Raw genomic sequence first — 20,476 nt, forward strand, 5'->3', positions numbered from 1 at the left:
TTAATGTAAATAGGAGTCAGTAAAACTATTTCAAAAAATGTGTCTACGGTGGTAATTTAGGTGCATTGTGTGTGACTAGGTGCGGGTGTGAGGAGGGGAGGCAGCAGCACAGCAGGCTGCCAGGTGGTAGATGTCCTGAAGATAGCTGAGGTCCGTAAAACGGGTGGAATATGGCACGTTTTGAAATTTTCATTTTCCTGTATTGCAGCAATACAAGCAGAGGGGAGAGAGGGGAGGAAGAGGCAGGAGAGACAAAGAAACTACGTTTCCCGGCGTGCCCCCGCGGCCTCGGGGCGGTGCGGGAGGAGGGAAGGGCAGGGAGCCGCTGTGGGAGACGTAACATGGGCGCCTGAGGCCGGGGCGGAGGTCGGGCTGGGCTGAGCGCGGGGCCGGGCGGGGTTGCAGGCGAGGCCGGTCCGAGGTGCTGGGCGGGCTGTCCCGGCCCCGCCGGAGGAGGGGAGGGCGCGGGGACGGGGCCGAGGCCGGGAACGGGGCTGGGGCTGGGTACGGCCCGGCTCCTCCCGGCACCGCTCCCGTGCAGGTGGCTGCGGCGGGGGCGCTGAGCTGAGCCGAACCTGCCCCGCCGGACGCGGCCCGGCAGCCGAGCAGGAGGCGGTGAGGGCCGGGGCCATGGCCGAGACCGGCTCTCTGCACGCCACCAGGTTCGAGGCGGCCGTGAAGGTGATCCAGAGCCTGCCCAAAAATGGTGAGTGCGGCGGGGGGCTCCGGCGGCAGCGGCGCCGTCCGTGCCGGGCGGGCACCGGGAGCGGGCAGGGCCCGGCGGGGCGAGGCCGCGGCCGCGGCCGCGGGGGGGTCAGGGCAGCGGGGCCGCCCCGGCAGCGGCTGGAGAACCGCTGGAAAGCTCGGCTTTAGTGCTGCTCCCCGCCTCTCGGGGGCCTTCTGAGCCCTGCCAGGAGCTCCTCAGTCGAGCGCCTGGACCAGGGGATCTGTCAGCTCCCCGCGATTTCAGCCTCCCTGAAATCCTGAAGTTGCTTTAACAAAGCTGTTACCGTGACTTCCCCTCGGCTGAAAGAGTTAAGAAAATGGAAAAGAAACCCCAGAACTTACCTTTTAGATAAGAGTTATGATAATTTTTAAAACATTTGTTTATTACATACATCATCAAGTCTGGTAAAATCGGATGGTTTTGAGGTTCTGAGGTAAACGTCACTGTAAACTTCTAATGATTAGAATCCAGCCTCAAGCTACGTGATTTAATGGATTGGTTATGAATCTTCCCTGCTAGCTGTTAGAGTTTCATGTTTACATTTTTTACCTCTACAAAAGTGTGTTCCACAAAGGAAGAAGAGAAAACCAAATCGGGAGGTACTGTGAAACTGTTACTAAAAGTGTTGTCAAATACCTAAGGTTAACAAAAACATTGCAGAAGGACGTGTTTTGGGTTAGTTGTGTTTATTTAGGTTTTTTGGGGTTTTTTGGGTTTTTTGTTTTGTTTGTTTGTTTTGTGGTTTTTTGTTTTGTTTTGGGTTTTGGTTTTTTTTTTTTTGAGTTCTGGAGACTCGCAGTAGGTTACTGTTTGTTAACAGTAAAGTGACTTGCAAGATACTTCATTTAATGAGAGCTAAACCTGTCCCTTTAAAATGAGTGACAGGACATTGGCTTGATGTTACTTATTACCTTTTTTAATTCTAATTGTGGAGTTTGACCTTAGCAGTAGGAAAGGTTATAGTCCTTTAAACTCCATCTGAAACTTGCTGTTAGTACAGTAAATATTTTCATTGGTGCTGGTTCTCAGTAGATGAGGTGAAGATATTCTCTGTTGGCTTCTATTGTACTGCTGTAACAGGCTGCAGGCTGTTTTCTCACAGAACCATTAGGCTTGTAAAATACTCAGTAATATTCTTGATGACAATTTAATTGTATTTTAAAATGTTTTCACTAGGTTCATTCCAGCCAACGAATGAAATGATGCTCAAGTTCTATAGCTTTTATAAGCAAGCAACCCAAGGACCCTGTAACATTCCTCGACCTGGATTTTGGGATCCAATTGGTAGATACAAATGGTAACTTTTCATGAGTTGTTGTTTTGGGGATGTTTTTTTATGTTTGGAGTGGAAATGTTTAGAAGAGTAGCACTTGGAGAAAGAAACTCTCTAAAATCTTTTTTTTTTTTTAATAAAATGAACATTTATGACCTTTGATGCTTGAATTAGTTTTCTGTTATATTCTGACTTTCTAACTCGTAATTGATCACTTCTCAGAGTTGCAGGTGGAAATGTTCCCTTGGATTATGCAGGTGGGCAGGTTTTTCTTGGGCAGCCACCATCATGGTACCTCTGCTGTGTTTATCCCATGCTGTAAAATGAATTCTTAGGTGCTCTGAAGAATGAGTGATGTGGAGGAGTGTGTGGAGCTCTTCCTTGAGTTTTCGTGTGTGATGTGAGCCTGAAGTAAATAAGTGGTCACTGGCAACCACTAATACAGCTTTGAGCTCTTGGTGGGCAGGTTGGGTTTATGTCTTTCTGGTTTGTCTGCTCAGTGGCAGGTCTTCCTACTATCTATGTTTGCCTTGGCCTGGGAAGACTTCTGATTCACCAAATTCCTAAGCTGTCTTTGAAAAGCCAATGTGAATATCTTGATTATAATATTTTAATGATGATTTGTCCTGAAGAACAAATATTATTGCTGTCTTTGTGGTCATGGTGCTCTTGGGAATCTGTGAAATGATTCCTAGGACTTATTTTTTTCTTCCTTCCTTCCTCCTCGGCCTCTCCAAGCCAGAGGGCAGGGGATAGACTAGGGCTGGGAGCTTTCATCCACCTGGTTGGTTGTAGCTGGTATGTGAGCCACCAACCTTGGTGGTTTTCTATGAGTGGGACAAATACTCTGGAATGTCAAATAATGTGCAAGACTGAGGAACTGTTTTATTGCAGTCAGTGTTCTGACAGATACCTTGTGCAATACTGATAAATTTGGTTAGAGTTTTCTGTCTTGCAGAGTTGGAGAGGGGAAGACTTTATTTAGGTCATAAGTAGCTGCTGTGGTAACTATTTGCCTGCTAGACTGATGTGTTTTTCCCCAGATGCTAAACTCAAAAAGGACAGATTTTTCTTGTAGCTTATTCTACCTCAGTGACAGCTGTTTGTAAGTGCTGGCTGAAGAGTATGGTCTGTTTGTTTTATACAGCAGAGGATCTTAAACTCAACTTGGTCAAAAGGGTAATGTGTTTGTCTTTTATCTGGGCTTATTTACAACTTACTGGGTACATAATCCTAGGTAGTCAGTGAGGAACTCTTCAGTCCCCTGTCTGTTTAGTTTTTTGCTTCTTCTTCCACTGTGTGATTATCCTAGCAAATTATATATTTGTACATAAAAAATAATGTGAATCATTCTTGCATTTTACTTGTATCAGAGAAACTTTGGATATTACATAACTGACCTACTTAAGGCCAAGCTGAAAAAAATCTGAAGAAGATACTGAAGGTGTATGCAACTTTCTTTCCTAGGGATGCTTGGAGTGCCTTGGGAAACATGTCCAAAGAAGAAGCCATGATAGCCTATGTTGATGAAATGAAAAAGGTATGTTTAGTAATGAAGGGATTCTCTAGAAAAAATGTTCTAGAAATAGAGGAATGTGATGGGGGTCTTGCTCACTACTCCTGCCAAAGCCCCAAATGAGTTATCCCCTATTTGAACTGTTACATTTCAGTACTATGCTGTTTGGCCTGTAGGCAGAAGAAAATTACAAAGTTCCTTCAAAACACAGATTTTGTATTGTTTTCAGAGAAACTTGAGAGCTCTAGCTGATATGAAGCTTAAATGACAGAGCTAAAGAAAATTAAATACTGAAGTAATGGTAAAGAGGGCATTAAGGAAAAAACCTGTACAACACACTGCCTCAGTTCTTAGAGCTGAGAGAGGTAAGTGATCCTTTTCTGGAAAAGAGACTTAAACAACTTTCCAGAAGGACTTTAGGAGAAAAGGTCTTACTCTCATGACTGGAGACATTAATATAATCCAATAAGTAAACTTAATAATTTTCTGTTTTTCAGGAAGAACTCAGCAACCTAAATTTTCTGTACTTGTTACGAAAATATTCCATGAATATTATAGTTGCAGTGAAACTATTAGCATTGAGTAATGTGCTCTGTTTTCAAACAGATGTGTAACTTGTAAGCAGTCACAGTTACCATATTAAGTGGGAATTGTAGCATTAACTAAAGTAAACAGAGTTTAAAATTTCATGTCATTTCTTAACTAACCCTTTTCACTGCAGCCTTTTCACTGAAACTTTTAGAGATTACTTCTCCAGTTTAAATATTATTTGCTGTCAATCTGAATAAAAGTATAATTGTAATCTATTACTGTAATGAGGTTTGAGTTAAAGGGAAAAAGTTCTACTCCAAATAAACTTGCTTTTTTCTGAGACCACTATATTGACATCAATCTCTGAATTTGTTTAATGGGTGATACAACAAAAATTTTTACTAGGCAAGGAGCTGGAGTGTGTTTTACTGTTCTTTTTCCTATCTGGAGTTCTGGTAATTTAGTTCCTGTTGCTATTATTGTATCTGCTCTAAATTGGAAAATAAGCAGCTCCAGAAAACACAGAAGGCCAAATACTGTTTGTTTGATTAAAAATCCCACTAAATTTTAACAATTCCTTTGAATGTGTGCTACAAGGTTTTAGTGCTTCATTTCAAATCTTGAATTGAATATGTGTTGATATTTCAGTAGATTACCTTATGGGTTTTTTCAGTGCAGTAACTGGTTTGGTCAGGACACTAAAACCAAGTGAAACTGCAATGGTTGTTCTAAAAAAACTCTAGTAAGCCTCCTGTGAGGAAGTCTGCTTCCTTGACCCTAATGAACCACAAATATTCTGCTTCTGTGTAGATTATGTGTAAGGATTGGAGAGCAGATGACTTCCTGCCTTGCTCAGCTTTGAAACTGGGGAATCCGTTTACCCTGCTTTGGTGCTGTTTCAGCTCTCACATTTGGAATACTAATTCCAGCTTTTCCATCCCAGTTGATTCTACTTGCAATGTCAATGGAAGTGCATTTCAAATGGATCCGCTGGGTTGTTCTATCAGCACATGCTGCACTAATCCTCATGGACTTGCTGTGGGCAGGCTGCTGTTGCTGTGTGGGTATCCATGTCTGAGGGGGCAAAAACCCACTTGTATGCTGATATCCCAAGACTGTGTTTAAGGGTCTGTAAGACTGCCATATTCCCCCAGCCCTGGGGCATTCCCTGGCATTTGCACATTGTCTTTGGCCTACACATGCATCAGATGACCCTGTCACAAAATTCCAAATTTGTTTTAGGTTTTTTTTCACTCCTTAGTGTGGCAACCTTGAAAATCACAGTTGAGGAATGTGTCTGGGTGAGGTTTTGATATGCTGGTGAGAGATGACCAAATGTATTATTTTTAGTTAAAAGAAACAGAATGCACCTGAGCTCAGATTCAAGGTTAGTTTGTTTCAGGTAGTGTTTCTGAAATTTATTTTGCAATGTTGATTAAACTAATTTGTTTACATTTCAGATATATTGTTTTGTTATGTATTACTAATAAGTGATAGCATGAAGTGTTAACGCTATGTGGTGTTTCTAATTTAAAACATGACTATATACGAATTGTGTGACATCCAAGGAAAATAGTAAATCGGGATACATAACTTATTTTTCATTTTGAAATTTTGAGATAGCTTATTAAGCCTAGTGGCTATAATAAGCAAGCAGTTACTTTTGCTGGTGAAAGTATTTTCTCTTTTTGTGCTCACCTAAAAGCTGACAGTTAGAAAAATGTCTAAGAATTGCTATAAGTAGCACAGACTGTATTGAGGTCTATTTAGAATACATGAAGAACAGTAATGTGCAGACATCACAGAAATTCATGTATGAAACAGTTTACAAAGCTGATTATAGTAATAAATACATAACAAATACAAGTCTTATTCTAGAAAAGGCTTATTGTTTCTCTCAACGTTATTGAAGTGAAAAAATCGGCAATCACAAAGCTGTTCAATCTCTGTTTCATATCCAGCTCTTTGTATCTGAGTATTTCTCCTAACAAAGACAGAATGAATTACGTACACTGAACAGATCAGAGAAGTGGCAGTGAAAATGCAGGTTGATAGAATTGTTATCTCTTGGTATCCTTGACTGGTTTGCAAGTGCTGACTCGCTAGGTGTTAGCCAGCCTGGAGCTCCTGCTCTGTGCAATAACGCTGCATGCTCCTGCTGCATGCTGGCATGCTTGGTGCCTTTGAGCAGCATGTTCTGTGGCAGTGTGTAACTTCATCTGTTGCTTTCTTGGTGCCCTTGAGGAGGAGGAGGTGCACTGAAGCTGTTGGTTTGCTTCAGCCTGTGTTTTTACCTATAGCTATTGCCACATTCAAAGTATGGTAACTAAAACAGTAGAGGATGAAAGAGGAACAAAGCTATTGGCACAAAGCTTGTTTGAAAGGACATAAACTGGAATGGTTCAATAATATCATGTGCTTTAAAAATAGCATCCAACTATTGAATCTTTTCTGTTTAATTTATTTTAGACTTAAGATTTTGCATTCCTGTCATATGATCAAACATATTGTATTTGTAACTTAAAATTAACAAATGCTCCAAATGACTTCAAGACTTGGTTCTAGTTTGTTCTTCTTCTAAGTGTGTCTTTGTGCTGTCTCTGTTTTGCTATATTTTTTGTTTGGGCTTAGAAGGACCTAGTAGAGCACTTCTGATCTGCTCCTTACATTCTATTGAAGGTGGCAGGGTTTGACAGTACAAGGAGTCCTCTAAGATGAAAAAAGTATTTCCGTTTTATTTTCTCTGGAAATAATGATATTGACTAACAGCAGCCTGTTGAACTTTGAGATGGTTTAGTTCAAAACTGCAGAAATAATGGATTCCAAGGTCTGCTAATAAATACTGTATCAAGGCTTTGTTTTAGTGTTGGCAACTGCATTAGCTGTCTCATCTTGTCTTCACCTGAAAAAAATTAATATAATTATATAAGATTCTTATTCAATAACATAGTTTTATGTTGTTTCCCTGTAATTAAAAAAAATTTAAAAACATCAGAATAACAAGTTTAGTGACTTAGTGAAATGTTACTGAGTTTTGTAATAACCAGCAGTTTCTAAAATCAGTTGAAATGAATGAATTATTGAAATGCTGTTTCATAAAATGCTTCATGTCTTGAACTTGTGCAGATTCTTGAGAGTATGCCAATGACGGACAAAGTTGAAGAGTTACTACAAGTAATAGGCCCATTCTATGAAATAGTAGAAGATAAAAAGAACAGAGGATCTGACCTAACATCAGGTTCGGACAAATAACTTTCTTTGTACTACTAATAATCATTACTCAATGGTTTTGGGGCTTGTTTTCTGTAAATGATTTAAAAGCTAAATGTTGCATCTCTTTGTTCATTCTCTTTACTATATAGCAGTTCGAATGGAGAAAGTCTCTAAGTATTTGGAAGGTAGGAATAATAAATTATGTATAAATCCATCATTTCCATTGTTTTGGTGCTGTAGGAACTTCCTGCTAACACTTGTGACTTCTGGGCTTGCCACCTCATTAGGCTGGGTTTTTATTTATTTTACTTTTGAGGTGATTAGGTCCAGGAAGCTGCATGTTTAGTCCTTGTTGATGGGCTTTTTGAGCAGCTGAAGGAAGCGTGAAGAAAGGAGAATATTTAAAACAAAACAAAACTACTACAAAACTACTTTCCCAACCAAATCTAGCTTTTTAAATCATGGCTTCTAAAATTTTCTGAGGCTCAAGTTCATGAAGGGAATATTTAAACATTTTAAATTGATGACAGGTGGCAAACCTGGTGGTATCACAGCTGCATAAAAATCAGTGTGTTGATTTTTATTTAGCAATACCATTGTGAGAATGTTTTGATCATACCAGTTATTATGTTACGGGTAATGTGTTCATAAGACTGTTGTATAAGTCTTACGGTTGTTTAAATCTGGCTTAAAATGACATTTTAAAACCGAAATGCAGCAGAGCAAAACTTGAAACTGTTTTTAAAAACTAAATCCATTGCACAAATAAATTGGTTAATGTCTTTAAGAAGCATGAGTCAACTGGTTAAGTTGCCTTTTTTTGTGCCTTTTTTCCCCCTACCTTAAAGGAATGTGGTTCTATTATCAAGCCTCAGAGAAACAGAAATGATTTTCTATTGTTTTGGGGAAAAGTAGTGGTAGAAGTTTTTACATGGCCATTTGAAAGTGGGTGTGACTTTTTTCTCAACTGAAGTTGTGTATATTTCATGTGTGGGATGCAATAGGTTTGCCTGACAGCTGGATTGATGGGTGGGTAAGAGTATCAGTAGATTCAGGTCAGTGATCTGTGTAATAAGGATTTACTTGGACTTGGTGTCTGTGGCACAGTGCCAGAAGTCACTTCTTTAAAAAATTACTTCATAGATACACAGAGAATCGTGGAAGTTAAACTGTACGTGTTTCCATAACAAATCTAGCATACTTATTTTTGAAGAGGCAGTTTAAGTATAAGGCAGTGTAAGTTAACAGCAGATTTCAGCTTTACCTTGTTCTGTCATGGTTGCAATAATTCTGGTGATATGTCATCATTCATACCGCTTACAGGTGCAAGATCTGATTATGCCACAATAAATTAGGACAGATTTTCACAAAGCCCCTTGTATGTTACAACTTTACCATTGCATTTAAGGTTTTGAAGCCCTTTCTTTGGTTCTCTTACCACTTCCATGATTAAAAGTGAAGTTGGAAATAATTATTGTTGTTTACAGTACAGATATCAAAACATTCTGCAGAAGTACAGAAGCATGATTACCTTCAGTCTTTCAGATGCACACTAAAGAATAGAACCAAAGTCTGTCTGAGATGATGTAGACACTGGTGACAATACTGTTCAAAATTGACACATGGTTATGTTTTGATTGTGTGAGTTTATCCAGTCTTGTTTCTTTCCTCACCCCCAGACCCCTACAGTCTGTAAATTCTGTTGTGGAGGGTATGTTTTTCAGGGGCAGGCAATTGGTATGTTCTGAAAACCAGGATGCTTCTCTTGACTACCTTGTTTCATACTGTACTTCCATCTTCTGGTCCATTCTGTTTTGAGTTTGCCTTCCATTCTTCCATCAAACTTTAATCTGTATGGAGATCATTATCTAATTGTTTAGGAATTGTATGCCACTGCCCCAAAATCAACAGTTTCTTGAATTAGTGGAAGAGAACTGTCTGTAAACTCAGTGTACATCAGTTATGGCTTGTGTATTGTCTCTAGCAGATTGGCCCCAACAAAAAAAGTATAATTGCATTTCTGGTCTTTGTGGTTTCTTTGAAAATGTTAAATACAAACCATTGAAATGCTGCCTTTCTGAATCAATAAAGCCTGTGGGTCCTTAATAAAGAACACAAAAGTCTGACATGCCAGCATTGAAATAAATGACTTGTAAGATCTACTAGAAAACAAGGACAAACTTACTGGATCCATGGGTTACCCAGAATACCCAGACTTGAATGTGATGGTGAAGAAAGAAAAATAGAGCATTCACTCCAATAGGCTGAGCAAATCTAAGAGTTATTTTGAAAGCATATAAACTGGGTAGCGTTTGGAAAGGTCACCCTGCAGCTGTGTGAGAAGCTTGACTTCTCTGGAAAGCTGTGTCAGTAGTGTCTGACAGGTAGGAAGTGCTTCTTTACAGACAAAGTCATTGACAAATTATTTTTGCGTATGTGATATACCGGACATCAAAAAAGAAAGTGGGCTCTTAGCTGACATAGCACTGCAGAAGGGAAGCAGCATTATAGAAAGACTCTTGTTTGTAGCTGCTGGAAGACTAGAGGGACACATCAGATGGATAGGTGCTTTAGAAGAGTAGCATTTTAACTTTTTTGAACTTGTTAGTAAATGCACAAGAAATCTGATGTCTAAGTCGGTGTTAAATAGGCAAAGAAGCTTCAAAACACCATTGCTCAGTAAATGTGAATTTTTTTAGAATGAGCATTCAAGCTTTCTTGTTTTATAATAGCTGAAGAAGCCAAAGGTGGGCTAGCATCGGCACCTAGTGATCTGATATAGGGTGGAAAATACTGAGAGTTTCAGAACCAGTTAATTCTTCAGAATGTTTCCCTGACAATGTTTGTGGATTTTCTTTTTTCGGAATGAGAGTAAATCTAAAAGGGGGGCAAGGAAACCCTATCTGACAGACTCCCACATTAAGTTAACGAATCTGAACAACTAAGCAAAGTATCTGGAAATTGTTTACAGGTTGTTCAGTAGAATTTTTCTGTATAATCTTTCTGCTTTGTGAAATGGCATTTAATCTGTTCTAAAATCTTACCAAATAAAGATGACCCTTTGCCTGCATGCTGAGTAGTAGTGGTGTTAGTAACCTTTGTGAAAACCAAATGTTGCCTCCAGTAACAAGAAGTTAGGGACTGCAGAGGTAGTTTCAGCATTATACTCTTACGCCTTGACTTCCTAAGGACTGTTTCTCTCCCAAAAGCTTTTCTCCCAGCTGTGTTGCAGTTGCACCAGATGGAGGTCTGCTGAAGCAAGGTGCTGTGTAGTGCTGCATATGCTGGTTTGGGGCAGTGCTGATGGCAGCACAGGCTGTGAAGGAGGAACCCGTGCAGGGCATTGCTTGTGTGAATGGCAGAACTGGCCCAGCTCACAGGCAGACACAGCTGTTTAACAATTTGCTTGGTGTCTTCTTGCATTCGATATGGGAGCTAGGTTTAGAAGACAATACTCACTGAGGTCTGTGTGCTTTTAGAACAAGCAAATACATGTAAACATTTGTATTTCAAAGGCAGTAGTTAGTACAGGGGCAACTTGGAAAAAAGTGAGCCTGTTCCTAATTACTATTTTTCAGGTAGAAATACTTTTCCAACTCTTAAAATACAATATCTTTTCCAACTGAGTTTCTTTAGATGGAGTATGAGTAGTTTATCTGTTCAAATAGTTTTGTTTTCTCAAAGACCTTCTCAGGTTGTATTCAGTATCTTTGCTTTCTAGTGGGGCATTTGGTGGCTCTTTTCTGCTCATGTGTGAGCCTTTGATCTGAAAAACCCTCTGTTTCATAAGCTCACTTTTTCATGGCTCTTCGACTTCAAAGATACTTGCTTAACAGATTTCCTTCCCTTTCCTTCCACCTTTCTTCACTAGGATTTTTACAGAACTCAATGTTGGTGAATCTTCTTAGTCATTTATAAGAAGGGGGGAAAGAGCTAAAATCCGTGTTGCTCTGAACTGCAGTGCTTTCTTAGGTTCTGCTAGTGGCTGCACCACAAAGAGGAGTTGCATTGAGGCAGGAGGAGCTGCTGGGTGTGTGGACGAGTGAGGTTTTTAAAATCCCATCCTTCAAACTTTTGTCCCCTTCTATTTTCCAGTTATAAATTAACACGTATAATCAAGGTTACAAATCACGTTCAGAAAGGCTAGCATGAAACTTACTATACAAACATTTTTTGTTAAAAATCTCAGTAGTTCAGCTCTCAGAAGTGTCTAGAACATTCTCTCCAACATTTGCTGCAGGATGGGATTATTATAGAAGATTAAGGGCTGGGCCAGCAAGTGCGATGTGGAATCAGTGACTCAACAAGCCATGGCTTGTCCTATTGCAATCTATACCTGCTTCACACTTTACACACCAAATCTCAGCCTCCTTTGTGAACTCACTTCAAGCTGATGGCTTTATGTCAGTGCTGTCTAACAGTGCTGGAAACAGGGCAGAGCATCAGTGTAGCTCTAAGCCTGAGTATTCCAACAGCTCCCCTCTCATACAGAGTGATCAGAAAATATATTGCCACAGGGTGAGCAGCAAAGTATCCAAATGGGAAAATGTAAGATTAAAAATTATTTCTTTGTAAGAGGAGGGAGCTATGAGACGTTTTCTTCCATGGAAAGAAAAGCCTGTCTGTATTGTGATTCATGCCGGGTTGAGTCAACAGTTACAGTTTTGGTGCATAACTGGTTGTTGAACTTGGATTTTTTCCTTCCAGCCAGACAAGATTTCCCTACAAAAGGGAAAATAATTGCAAAAGCTCTTCAGGTTTCATAATTTAGGAGATGTACCTACTTGCTAGATAATTCTGCTGTCTTATATTTTAGCTGTCTTATTGTAGTTAAGATCTTGTGATGAAAGAACTGGAATCTGTATTTCTCAGAGTTCTGTTCTACAAAGACAAGCTACAAAGAAGCAGTGGATGGAGGTGTGGGAGGCTGGGGAAGGACAGATACAAGTAGTCATATCTTGATTGCTGACAGAAAAGTACCCAGTGGACACAGACTGGTGTTTCATGTTTAACTTTGTGTAGCAAAAATAATTAATTGTAGCCTTTAAGATGCATAGAAAAGTCATTTATTTTAGCTCTGAGGCTGTGTTTGATACGGGCTTTGTAAAAGGCAGTTCAGATGGTAGGCTTGGAGCAGACAGCAGGAGAATATGACTTTAATGTTATTTCATTTTTGTTTTTTTCTGGTACAGGGCAAAACAGTTTTTGATTGCTACAATTCAAGGCTACAATGTGCAACTCAGTTATGTGGCCTTGTGTTGTTTTCAAGCATAAATCAGTTTTCTTTATAGGGTTCTGAGTTCACTGTGCTCACATTTTATATTTTCTAGGACAAAACTCAAGAGTGTAATAATGTTCCTTCCTAGTTGTCACGCAAAGTGAAAGTTCCAAATGATGACTTTATCTCTTCTGCACAGAAAGGAGCTTAGCAAGTTTTGCTCCACCCAGAGGGAAGTAGTACCAGGCTTGGGGACATCCTAGATCCTGGAATGATGTTACTGTGCTTTCAAGTTACGTCTAAGAAGCCGCTGTTCTTCATGTTCATTCTCACACGTTGGCTGAGGTGCTGACAGCAAGCTGGCAAAGCCTGCATCCGTTGGTCTTGCTGCACACGCGCCGTGTAACCGAGCTCTGTGTGCTTGGTGGCCCTGGACACCTAGGGGCCTTTGTGGAGCTACCTGCCAGTGCTGGGAATGCCTGGGGAGCAGCTGCTGTTCTGCCTGGGCTTCTCTCTGCCAGGAAATCCCAGGCACGTTGTCTCTACTGCAGAAGGCTGAGGAGCATCAGGGAGGAGGGAAATGTATCCAAGTCAACCCCAAAACTTGGTATCCTTGTTTATATGGCACATGCTCTGAAAATCCTTGGGAAAAGGTACTGGCTAAATATGGATGGAGATGAGAAACTCTTTAGATATGGAAAAGTGTAAAGATCTGGGATGACTAGTCAGTAATCCTAAATACTGTACTTGCAAGTTAATATGAATGTCTGAGAAGTTGCTGTTTCCTGTGTTTGTTCTTATCCACAGACTATTGTTTTAATGTTTATTAATGGTAAATAAAGATGTGAGTATTGTTGATGAATTTTTTTAAGTTAAATACAGAAGCATCTCTTGGAGTGTAACAGCTTGAAAAGCACATAAGCAGAGAGAGGAATGCTGGCAAAACAAGGCTGTAGTCTTTTGGAGTATATTAAAAGAAAAATAAAAATGAGGAGAGGCTTTTTCTGTTACAGTAAAGTTTAGGAGGACTAAACCAGACTGGAAAAAAGGAAAACTATATGGAGGGAGATGTGGCTGCCCCAGTATGTGTGCTTAGGGTGTACATTTGTCAGAGAACTTGCACCTAATGCACTTAAATTTAAAAGAAATAAAACCATGGTAGTTAAAGTAAAGACTTTCAGATTTTTCAGTCTGTATTTCTGACAGACTCTTCTAAATAGAAATCTCTTTTTATTTGTGATAGCTGCTTGTTTGACTAGTGTAGAACAGATGTTACAGACCAGGATAGGCCCTCAGAAATTTTCTTTGCAAAGAAGCAAATATCTTTTTAATATAGTGATATAGATGTCTTTTTAATACAGTGTCCTGTATTTAAAAGAATGCAAGGAAATGAGGGAATAGAAACTCTTGTTCTAGTTGAAGAGCTTATTGCTCCCAGATGCTTGCATGTACCCCTCGTGTCTCATGCAGGCACCACTCCTTGCAGTATTTGGTACATCAGTTTCAAAATGAGGTGGGGATTTGTGTAACCAAGTGTATTGGAAATGGCAGAACATGGTTGCACAAACTTGGAATTGAAGTAGGGAGCCTACTTGGATCAGTAACAAGCATGAAACATCGAGGGGTGATGGCTAGAAAATAATTACTGTTACCTGATGATGAAAACAACTTTGTACAGCATATAGACTCCTTGAGACTTAACATAAACACAGGTGTGCAGGGAGATCCCTACACAAGGTGATACAAGTGTAGGTCATGGAAATAATCTTCTAGTGGTTAAGATTTTCCTGCTATTGAGCAGATAATAAAGTTATGGTATGTCATGAAAACATGTAATTTTTATTAAACAGTGAGGGTGTACACAGCTAGCTAAAAGTTTTATCATGTCTCTCATGTGCTGTTGCAGACTGGTTCCTGGTCACTGGTATTTTCAAAGCATGTGAGAGGCTGTGGAACTTGTGTGAGGATGATACTATGGTGTACTGGGCTAACCATCAGTACAGCTCCAGCAGTGCATGTTAATTTTGTATAAGAATTACACGGCTGTTCATAAAACAAAAATACAAGGCATTTGAGAAAAACCTGCTAGGCAACGTTCTCTGTCAAATGACCTTCAAGCTGGGGCAGATCTACAAAGGCATTTAAGCTCTGAACTCCCATCTGGGTAACAAATATGGCCTCAAAATATGTGAAGAATTAAAAATCACATACTTACTTTTGAGAAACTTAGACCCATTATGCAGGTCATTGAGGAGAATTGTAGTGATGCCTTTAAAGAAATATATTTAGAATGGCTTGTAGAAAATCCCTTAATAATAGAGCTGATACTAGAAAATAAACACCTGGTGAAAGCTTGTAGAGAAGCTGCATGTTTGCTCTTCACGTCCTTTCCATCTTGCTTTTTTTTTTTTTTTTTTTTTTTTGGTCAAATCTTTCTATTTCAAGTTGTTACTGTTACACAGCTCCTACTATGAGCATTAAAAACCCCAAACTCACACCCCAGGCCTTTGCAGAATAGAATTCCTTCTATGGCTAAAAAGCAGTACGGCTTTGATTTAAAAAATTGTCACAAATCTCGCAGTTTGATGTTGTATGTAGTGAGATGAAAATAATAAACCAAGAGGAATTCTACAGTATCTAAAGTAGGGCAACAGAAAAAGCTTCTAACATTTTGCATGCAGCTGAAGTGAGTAGATAAAATAAAGGGTGGAGGGGTGGCTGGGTGGGATTAGCACAAAACAAGTAAGGTTTTAAAAGCTTGCTTAACTTGTGTCATTTGCACTGAGAATGTAAGTTCCTCAGGGAACAGCCATTAACCTACTGGCAGGGGATGTAGAAGTCACTGCTAGCTGGTTCTGCTTAGTCTTTAAACCTGTCATCCCCAGGATTAAGCTGATGATTGACCATCATGTCTGGTTCCTTAGCAGATACTCAGAGCAACGAGAATGGCAGCCAACTGTGGCTTTACCCCGTAGTAAAACCAACTGGGGATGGACCTGATGAGGATAGCAGTGTAAGGGTTCTGAGGAAAAGCACAGAATTAGGCCTGGCATTTCAGGTGGCCAAACTCTATACAGAGTTGTGTTCTTAAAGTGTGCATCAAAGCAATGCCTCTTTGTGCTCTTTGGGAGCACTGTTGCTAAGAATGACTTAGTGAAAAAAATATGATCCTGACGGATTTCAGTTATTCAGGTGTCCTGTGATATGATACCATAAATCTGTAACTGTTGATACATTCTTTCAGTTCCTCCTCTTAATTTAAATACATGTTTAAGATCACTTAGAAGTTTCCCCAAATGAATAATCTTCTCACTGCAAGTAAGTGAAGAAAGAACATGCTTGAATGTTCAGAAACATTCCTTTCAAAAAGAAAGTAAGTAAATCTTAATAAAAGCCTTCTGGTGTACCTGGGGCTTTTTGCAGTATCTTTGGTAGGTAGGGTGAGGAGCTTCACAGTTTAAATTCCCCTTCACAGCTCAATGTTCCTCCTGGTCTTGTCTTTCCTGTTTACTCCCACGGCAGGGTAGGACAGGACACATGGATGATTGTGTCCCCACCCCCATGTTGTTAAAGGGAAAGGTGACGGGTGCCTTACGGTGCCAAGGGGGCTGTGTCTGTGCCTAATGCTCATGCTGGGAGGACATAACTGCTGCCTTATCCTTCTTATGCTGCTGCTTCTCAGAAAAACATCTTGAGAACTGGGATTCGCAATTCATGAAACACACTTGTGAGAAAAAAAATGGGACTATGTTGGGATTTCTCTTTTGTGAAGCAAATTTCCATGCAAATAAGTAGTGACCTTCTATGAGGAGAAAATGAGCAGGTGCTTATATTCTTGTGGTATACAAGACAGACAATTGCTTTTCCAATTCTCATTTTACAATAACGTAGGGGTTTTTTAATCTTCAGATAAAGAGATGGATTAAATCAGTCCAAAGCAGTGATGCAGGGTGCCCACAGAAACATTACCTTGCAATAAAACTAAGGTGAACTTAATATTTAACATATTCATTGTTACTATACAATTAGTTATTTTACCTTTTTTTTCTTTTTTTAAAGTGCTGTGGATAAGCTTGGAAACTAGAGAAATGTGGGAAGGCTCTTCATTGGAAGGTTAAAGTAGAAAAAAGCCTTAGCTTTAAATTACCATGCAGCAGAGAAAGTAGTGAAGCTGGTTTGGCAACTCCAGTGTAATTGGATATTATTTTGCAGTTTAATGTTAATCCTACGTATGAGAATAAATCTTTCAAGGTTCTGACAAGGGAATGTAGAAATTATGCAAATGAAATGCTGTGGTGACAATTAAAAGAGTCAGATTTCAGCCTTGGAGCCAACATGTAATCTGTGCAAGTGTCTCACAGAAACGTCCACTCTTTATACCTTTGTACCCTGTCCTAACATAGGAGGCTTAAATGAGCATCAGGATGTATTTGACCATAACTTTTTTTTACAGGAGATGGTAGAATTGTCTTTTATATACTTCATCTTTTTAATGAATCTTTACCTTTCAGTTTTTTGTATGGTTACAGTAAATTGTGATCCTTGGAGTGATCAAAGATGTGGAAAACAAGGATTTAGTAGTTACTTTGTCTATTTCAATATTTGTTTCTTTAAATATTTATGAAAAAAGTGCTTAGTGTCTATATCAATTTCATCAACTTTTTCACTGAAATCAGGGAATTTATTTTCATGTGTCATTTGTTAGGTAATGATCTGTATAAATGTGAGTCATCTTACCATATTTTGCATCTGCCTAAATTACAGCAGAAGATGTGTGGAATATTGTATTTACCTTATTCAGAATTCTGTTGTTCACATAACTGAATATAATGTTTCAAGATTTGCCTCTGAACTGTCAGTAGGTTTGAAGCATTTCAGCCCAAAAGGGAAATTCTGATAAAACAGTGATTTCTGGGTTTAAAAGAACATGGCCACATCAGTCCCAGCTGCAGCTGTAACTTAAATACAGTAATAGGCTTGGTCTGAGACTCCTCCTCTAAGTGGCTGCAGTCTCTTCCCTGGGGGCTGCCTCAGAGTCATTGAGAATATCTGCACCAGCAGTCAGGCACTCAGTGATAGGCCACAAAAGAGAAACATTAAACCAATTAATAAAAAGCTTACAGAAATAAGCTGCCATTATTTGGCACATCTTCTAATATGGACCTACTTTTGTAGAACTGTGACTGATAGTTTTGGGGGTGGTAGTGGTGGTGTATGTTGTTTCCTTTAAAATAAATCTTTTTTTCTTTGCTTTTTTTCTTAGACCTTAGTAATGTTATGAATTCCACTCCAAATATAAAAGCTGTAAATGGAAAAGCTGAAAGCAGCGATAGTGGAGCAGAATCAGAAGAAGAAGGGCTTCGTGAAGAGGAAGAAAAAGAAGTGCAGATAAATGGAAAGGGTAAGTTTTCTGGACCAGTGTGTGTCACAGAGTTGTTCTTAGCCACCTAAGTGGCAGAAAATACCGAAGTAGCATGAATGCTTTTTCAAGGGAATTAGATGGAAATACTTGTGAATGCATATGTGAAAGATGCCTGTGTTTCAACCTAGGCTGTAAGAATTAAAACTAGTACAAATTGGTGAGCTACGCCATATGATTATTGACTTGCCTAGCAAGTTCTGTCAAAAGGTTTTCTAAATATCTGTACCCTGCATTGTTTTGGGTTTTGTTGCCAGTGCTTCTTTGTAAGAGCTATGAATGACTACATGGCCTGTAAGAGTAGAATTGAAAATTACTGTTTTTTCTTCAGAGAAAATAAAACAGACCTTTAAGTAAGATTCATTTAGAGGGTCCATAAAGAACTGGATGCTGAAATAACAGCATCTAGTGAAGCCCAAATGAAATAGCATATTTAAAATTCTATACACATGTCCTCCAAGGACATTAGGCTTATTATTTAGTTTTGAAGAGACACCTACTTTATATTTACTTACTTATGTTTTAAGTATCTGCTCTTTATGCTTTTTACAAGAACAGAACAATCCATATAAATGGGGATATAGGAGCATTTTTTGTTCTGCAGATACATTACGCATACAGTCCATTAGTAAGCTAGCTGCTTGAAAAAATATGGTTGGAGCTATTAGGTATAGAGCTTTCTCTTTGCAAAGTTTTATTTTCTTTTACAGATTATAAGAATGTGAAACCTGAAACAGCAGCTGCTAAGGATTTGGAAGTTATTGTTAGTAATGGCTGTTACAAAGACAGATTTATCCCAGATATGCAGAATGGCATCCAGACCAAATCTGCCTTGAATGGCTTGAACCCAGAAGAAGAAACAAATAAAATTGAGCCAAGCCTAGAAATAGCTCAGAACGCTGCTCACCAAGGTATTGTCCTTTCAAGACCATGCTTTCATTTGCACATGTTTTTAATGAAAAATACTCTTTTCTTGAAAGCTTAATCCCAGGATTCAGAGACCAGCAATAGTGTCTTTCAGTTGCAGAAATCTGAAGACAGAATACTAAAACAAATTAATTAATTCCAGTTAAAAATAAGGCTTTCTTTTAGTATCTCTTACAGAAAGAGAGAGGAATTCAGAGACAAGAGAGGCCTAAACCCACAGAAATATAAGTGTTTTCTTGTAATATCATTATGCTACCTATGCAGATACTATTTGCCTTTGAAAGTGAATTTGTAGTTAAACAAAAATCACCTATATCTGGTTTATCATTCTGAAAAGCTAAACATTTTATAAATGCCAGTTCATTGAAACTGGGATCTGAATTTATATTTTTAATACTTTAGGGAAAACTGCTTTATACTGAGCTTAGGAAGGAAAGCATAATGAAAAAGGCAAAATTAAAATTATGAAGTATACTTTTCCTACTAGTAAAGATTTTCTAAATTCCTAAATTAATAAAACATCTTTATTCAGAATCGAAGTTTAGAATGACAGTTGTAGATAGAAGGGTCATGAATTGATGCTCACCTACACATTTTAACTCATTGCTCTAGTCTTTGCCAGGGTTGGCTCAACTGGCTCACATTTACAAACCATGTGTGCTATCCCTCTTTCCCTGCAGGTGCAAGTGAAGAGAATACTGAAGAGATCTCAGCAGCTCAGCACTTAACCAGTGATTCAGACAGTGAAGTTTATTGTGACTCTATGGAGCAGCTTGGACTAGAAGAGGTAGGGGTTTAGTATTCCTGGGTGTATTTTGAAGCTGGTATGCTGATTTTTTAATAGGTTCCTCTCAGTCAAGTGAATGTGGATATGCAGAGGTGAATGATGTGGCTCATGCATGCTGTTCTTCTGTTTGAACTAGAGGGGTTTGTTCCTTTCATTGCCAGCATTTTACAACTTGGTTACTGCTAAACTAAAAGCCTTGAAGCCCTCAAAGAAGTTATGTGTGGAGAAGGCTTCAAAAATAACAATACAAAGAAACAATTGTCAAAAAAGAAAAAACAGTATAAAGAAACTAAGGTCCGTGTCCACAAATTAATGTAGGGTCTCATAACATGTACGGACCAGAATTCAGCTATTTTTAACAAATGGGAAGTAACTTTGTTACAATTCACTTTTTGCTTGCCTTTTTTCTGGCCTGATGATTTCTGCATTTGTTTCTTAGAATAAATAAAGAATAAGTGTTAGCAAGTGGCCTGTAGGCCAGTGCCTGCAAGTGACCTAGGTCCAAAGAAGTGGGGGATTACAAGGATTTCTGTGTTCTCTTGTATTCTCTTCAGTCATAATGTACCCCTCTGACTTCCCTATAAAAGGTGAGCACCAACTGTGCTGCCATAGTTTTGACTGGATTTGTGCTCCTGCTGATTACTACTCATAACTGTAATCTTTGTTGGCTTTCTGGCCTAGATCTCCTTCAGAGGCACAGGTTAAGTGTGGGCTTTGTAGGTTGTACTCAGAAACCTCATTTCCCGATTCTAGAGAGAAATGTGTGAATGGTGCCTGAGATCAGAAAGGCCAGAAGCACTCAAATCATTCTCTTGTCTGGCTTTTTCCTGAGACTGTAGGGAATTCATTTTAACAAATCAAAATT

General features: G+C 39.2%; 1 protein-coding gene across 3 annotated transcripts in view; it reads left to right on the top strand.

The window, feature by feature from the left end:
- Positions 1–417: 417 nt before the first annotated feature.
- Positions 418–20,476, top strand: part of ACBD5 (acyl-CoA binding domain containing 5) — a 30,350-nt gene continuing 10,291 nt past the window's right edge. Inside the window, exons 1-8 of one of the 3 annotated variants that reach the window (XM_068172197.1) lie at positions 418–706; positions 1,904–2,024; positions 3,468–3,540; positions 7,174–7,285; positions 7,413–7,445; positions 17,742–17,879; positions 18,608–18,808; positions 19,505–19,611. In XM_068172197.1, coding sequence (XP_068028298.1) covers positions 631–706; positions 1,904–2,024; positions 3,468–3,540; positions 7,174–7,285; positions 7,413–7,445; positions 17,742–17,879; positions 18,608–18,808; positions 19,505–19,611 — 861 coding nt within the window. In that variant the 5' untranslated portion in view covers positions 418–630. The remainder of the gene's footprint in view (positions 707–1,903; positions 2,025–3,467; positions 3,541–7,173; positions 7,286–7,412; positions 7,446–17,741; positions 17,880–18,607; positions 18,809–19,504; positions 19,612–20,476) is intronic. The other 2 variants (XM_068172202.1, XM_068172211.1) reach the window with 2 other exon arrangements.

This window comes from Anomalospiza imberbis, chromosome 1, assembly GCF_031753505.1.
Source record: "Anomalospiza imberbis isolate Cuckoo-Finch-1a 21T00152 chromosome 1, ASM3175350v1, whole genome shotgun sequence".
Lineage (NCBI taxonomy): Eukaryota > Metazoa > Chordata > Aves > Passeriformes > Viduidae > Anomalospiza > Anomalospiza imberbis.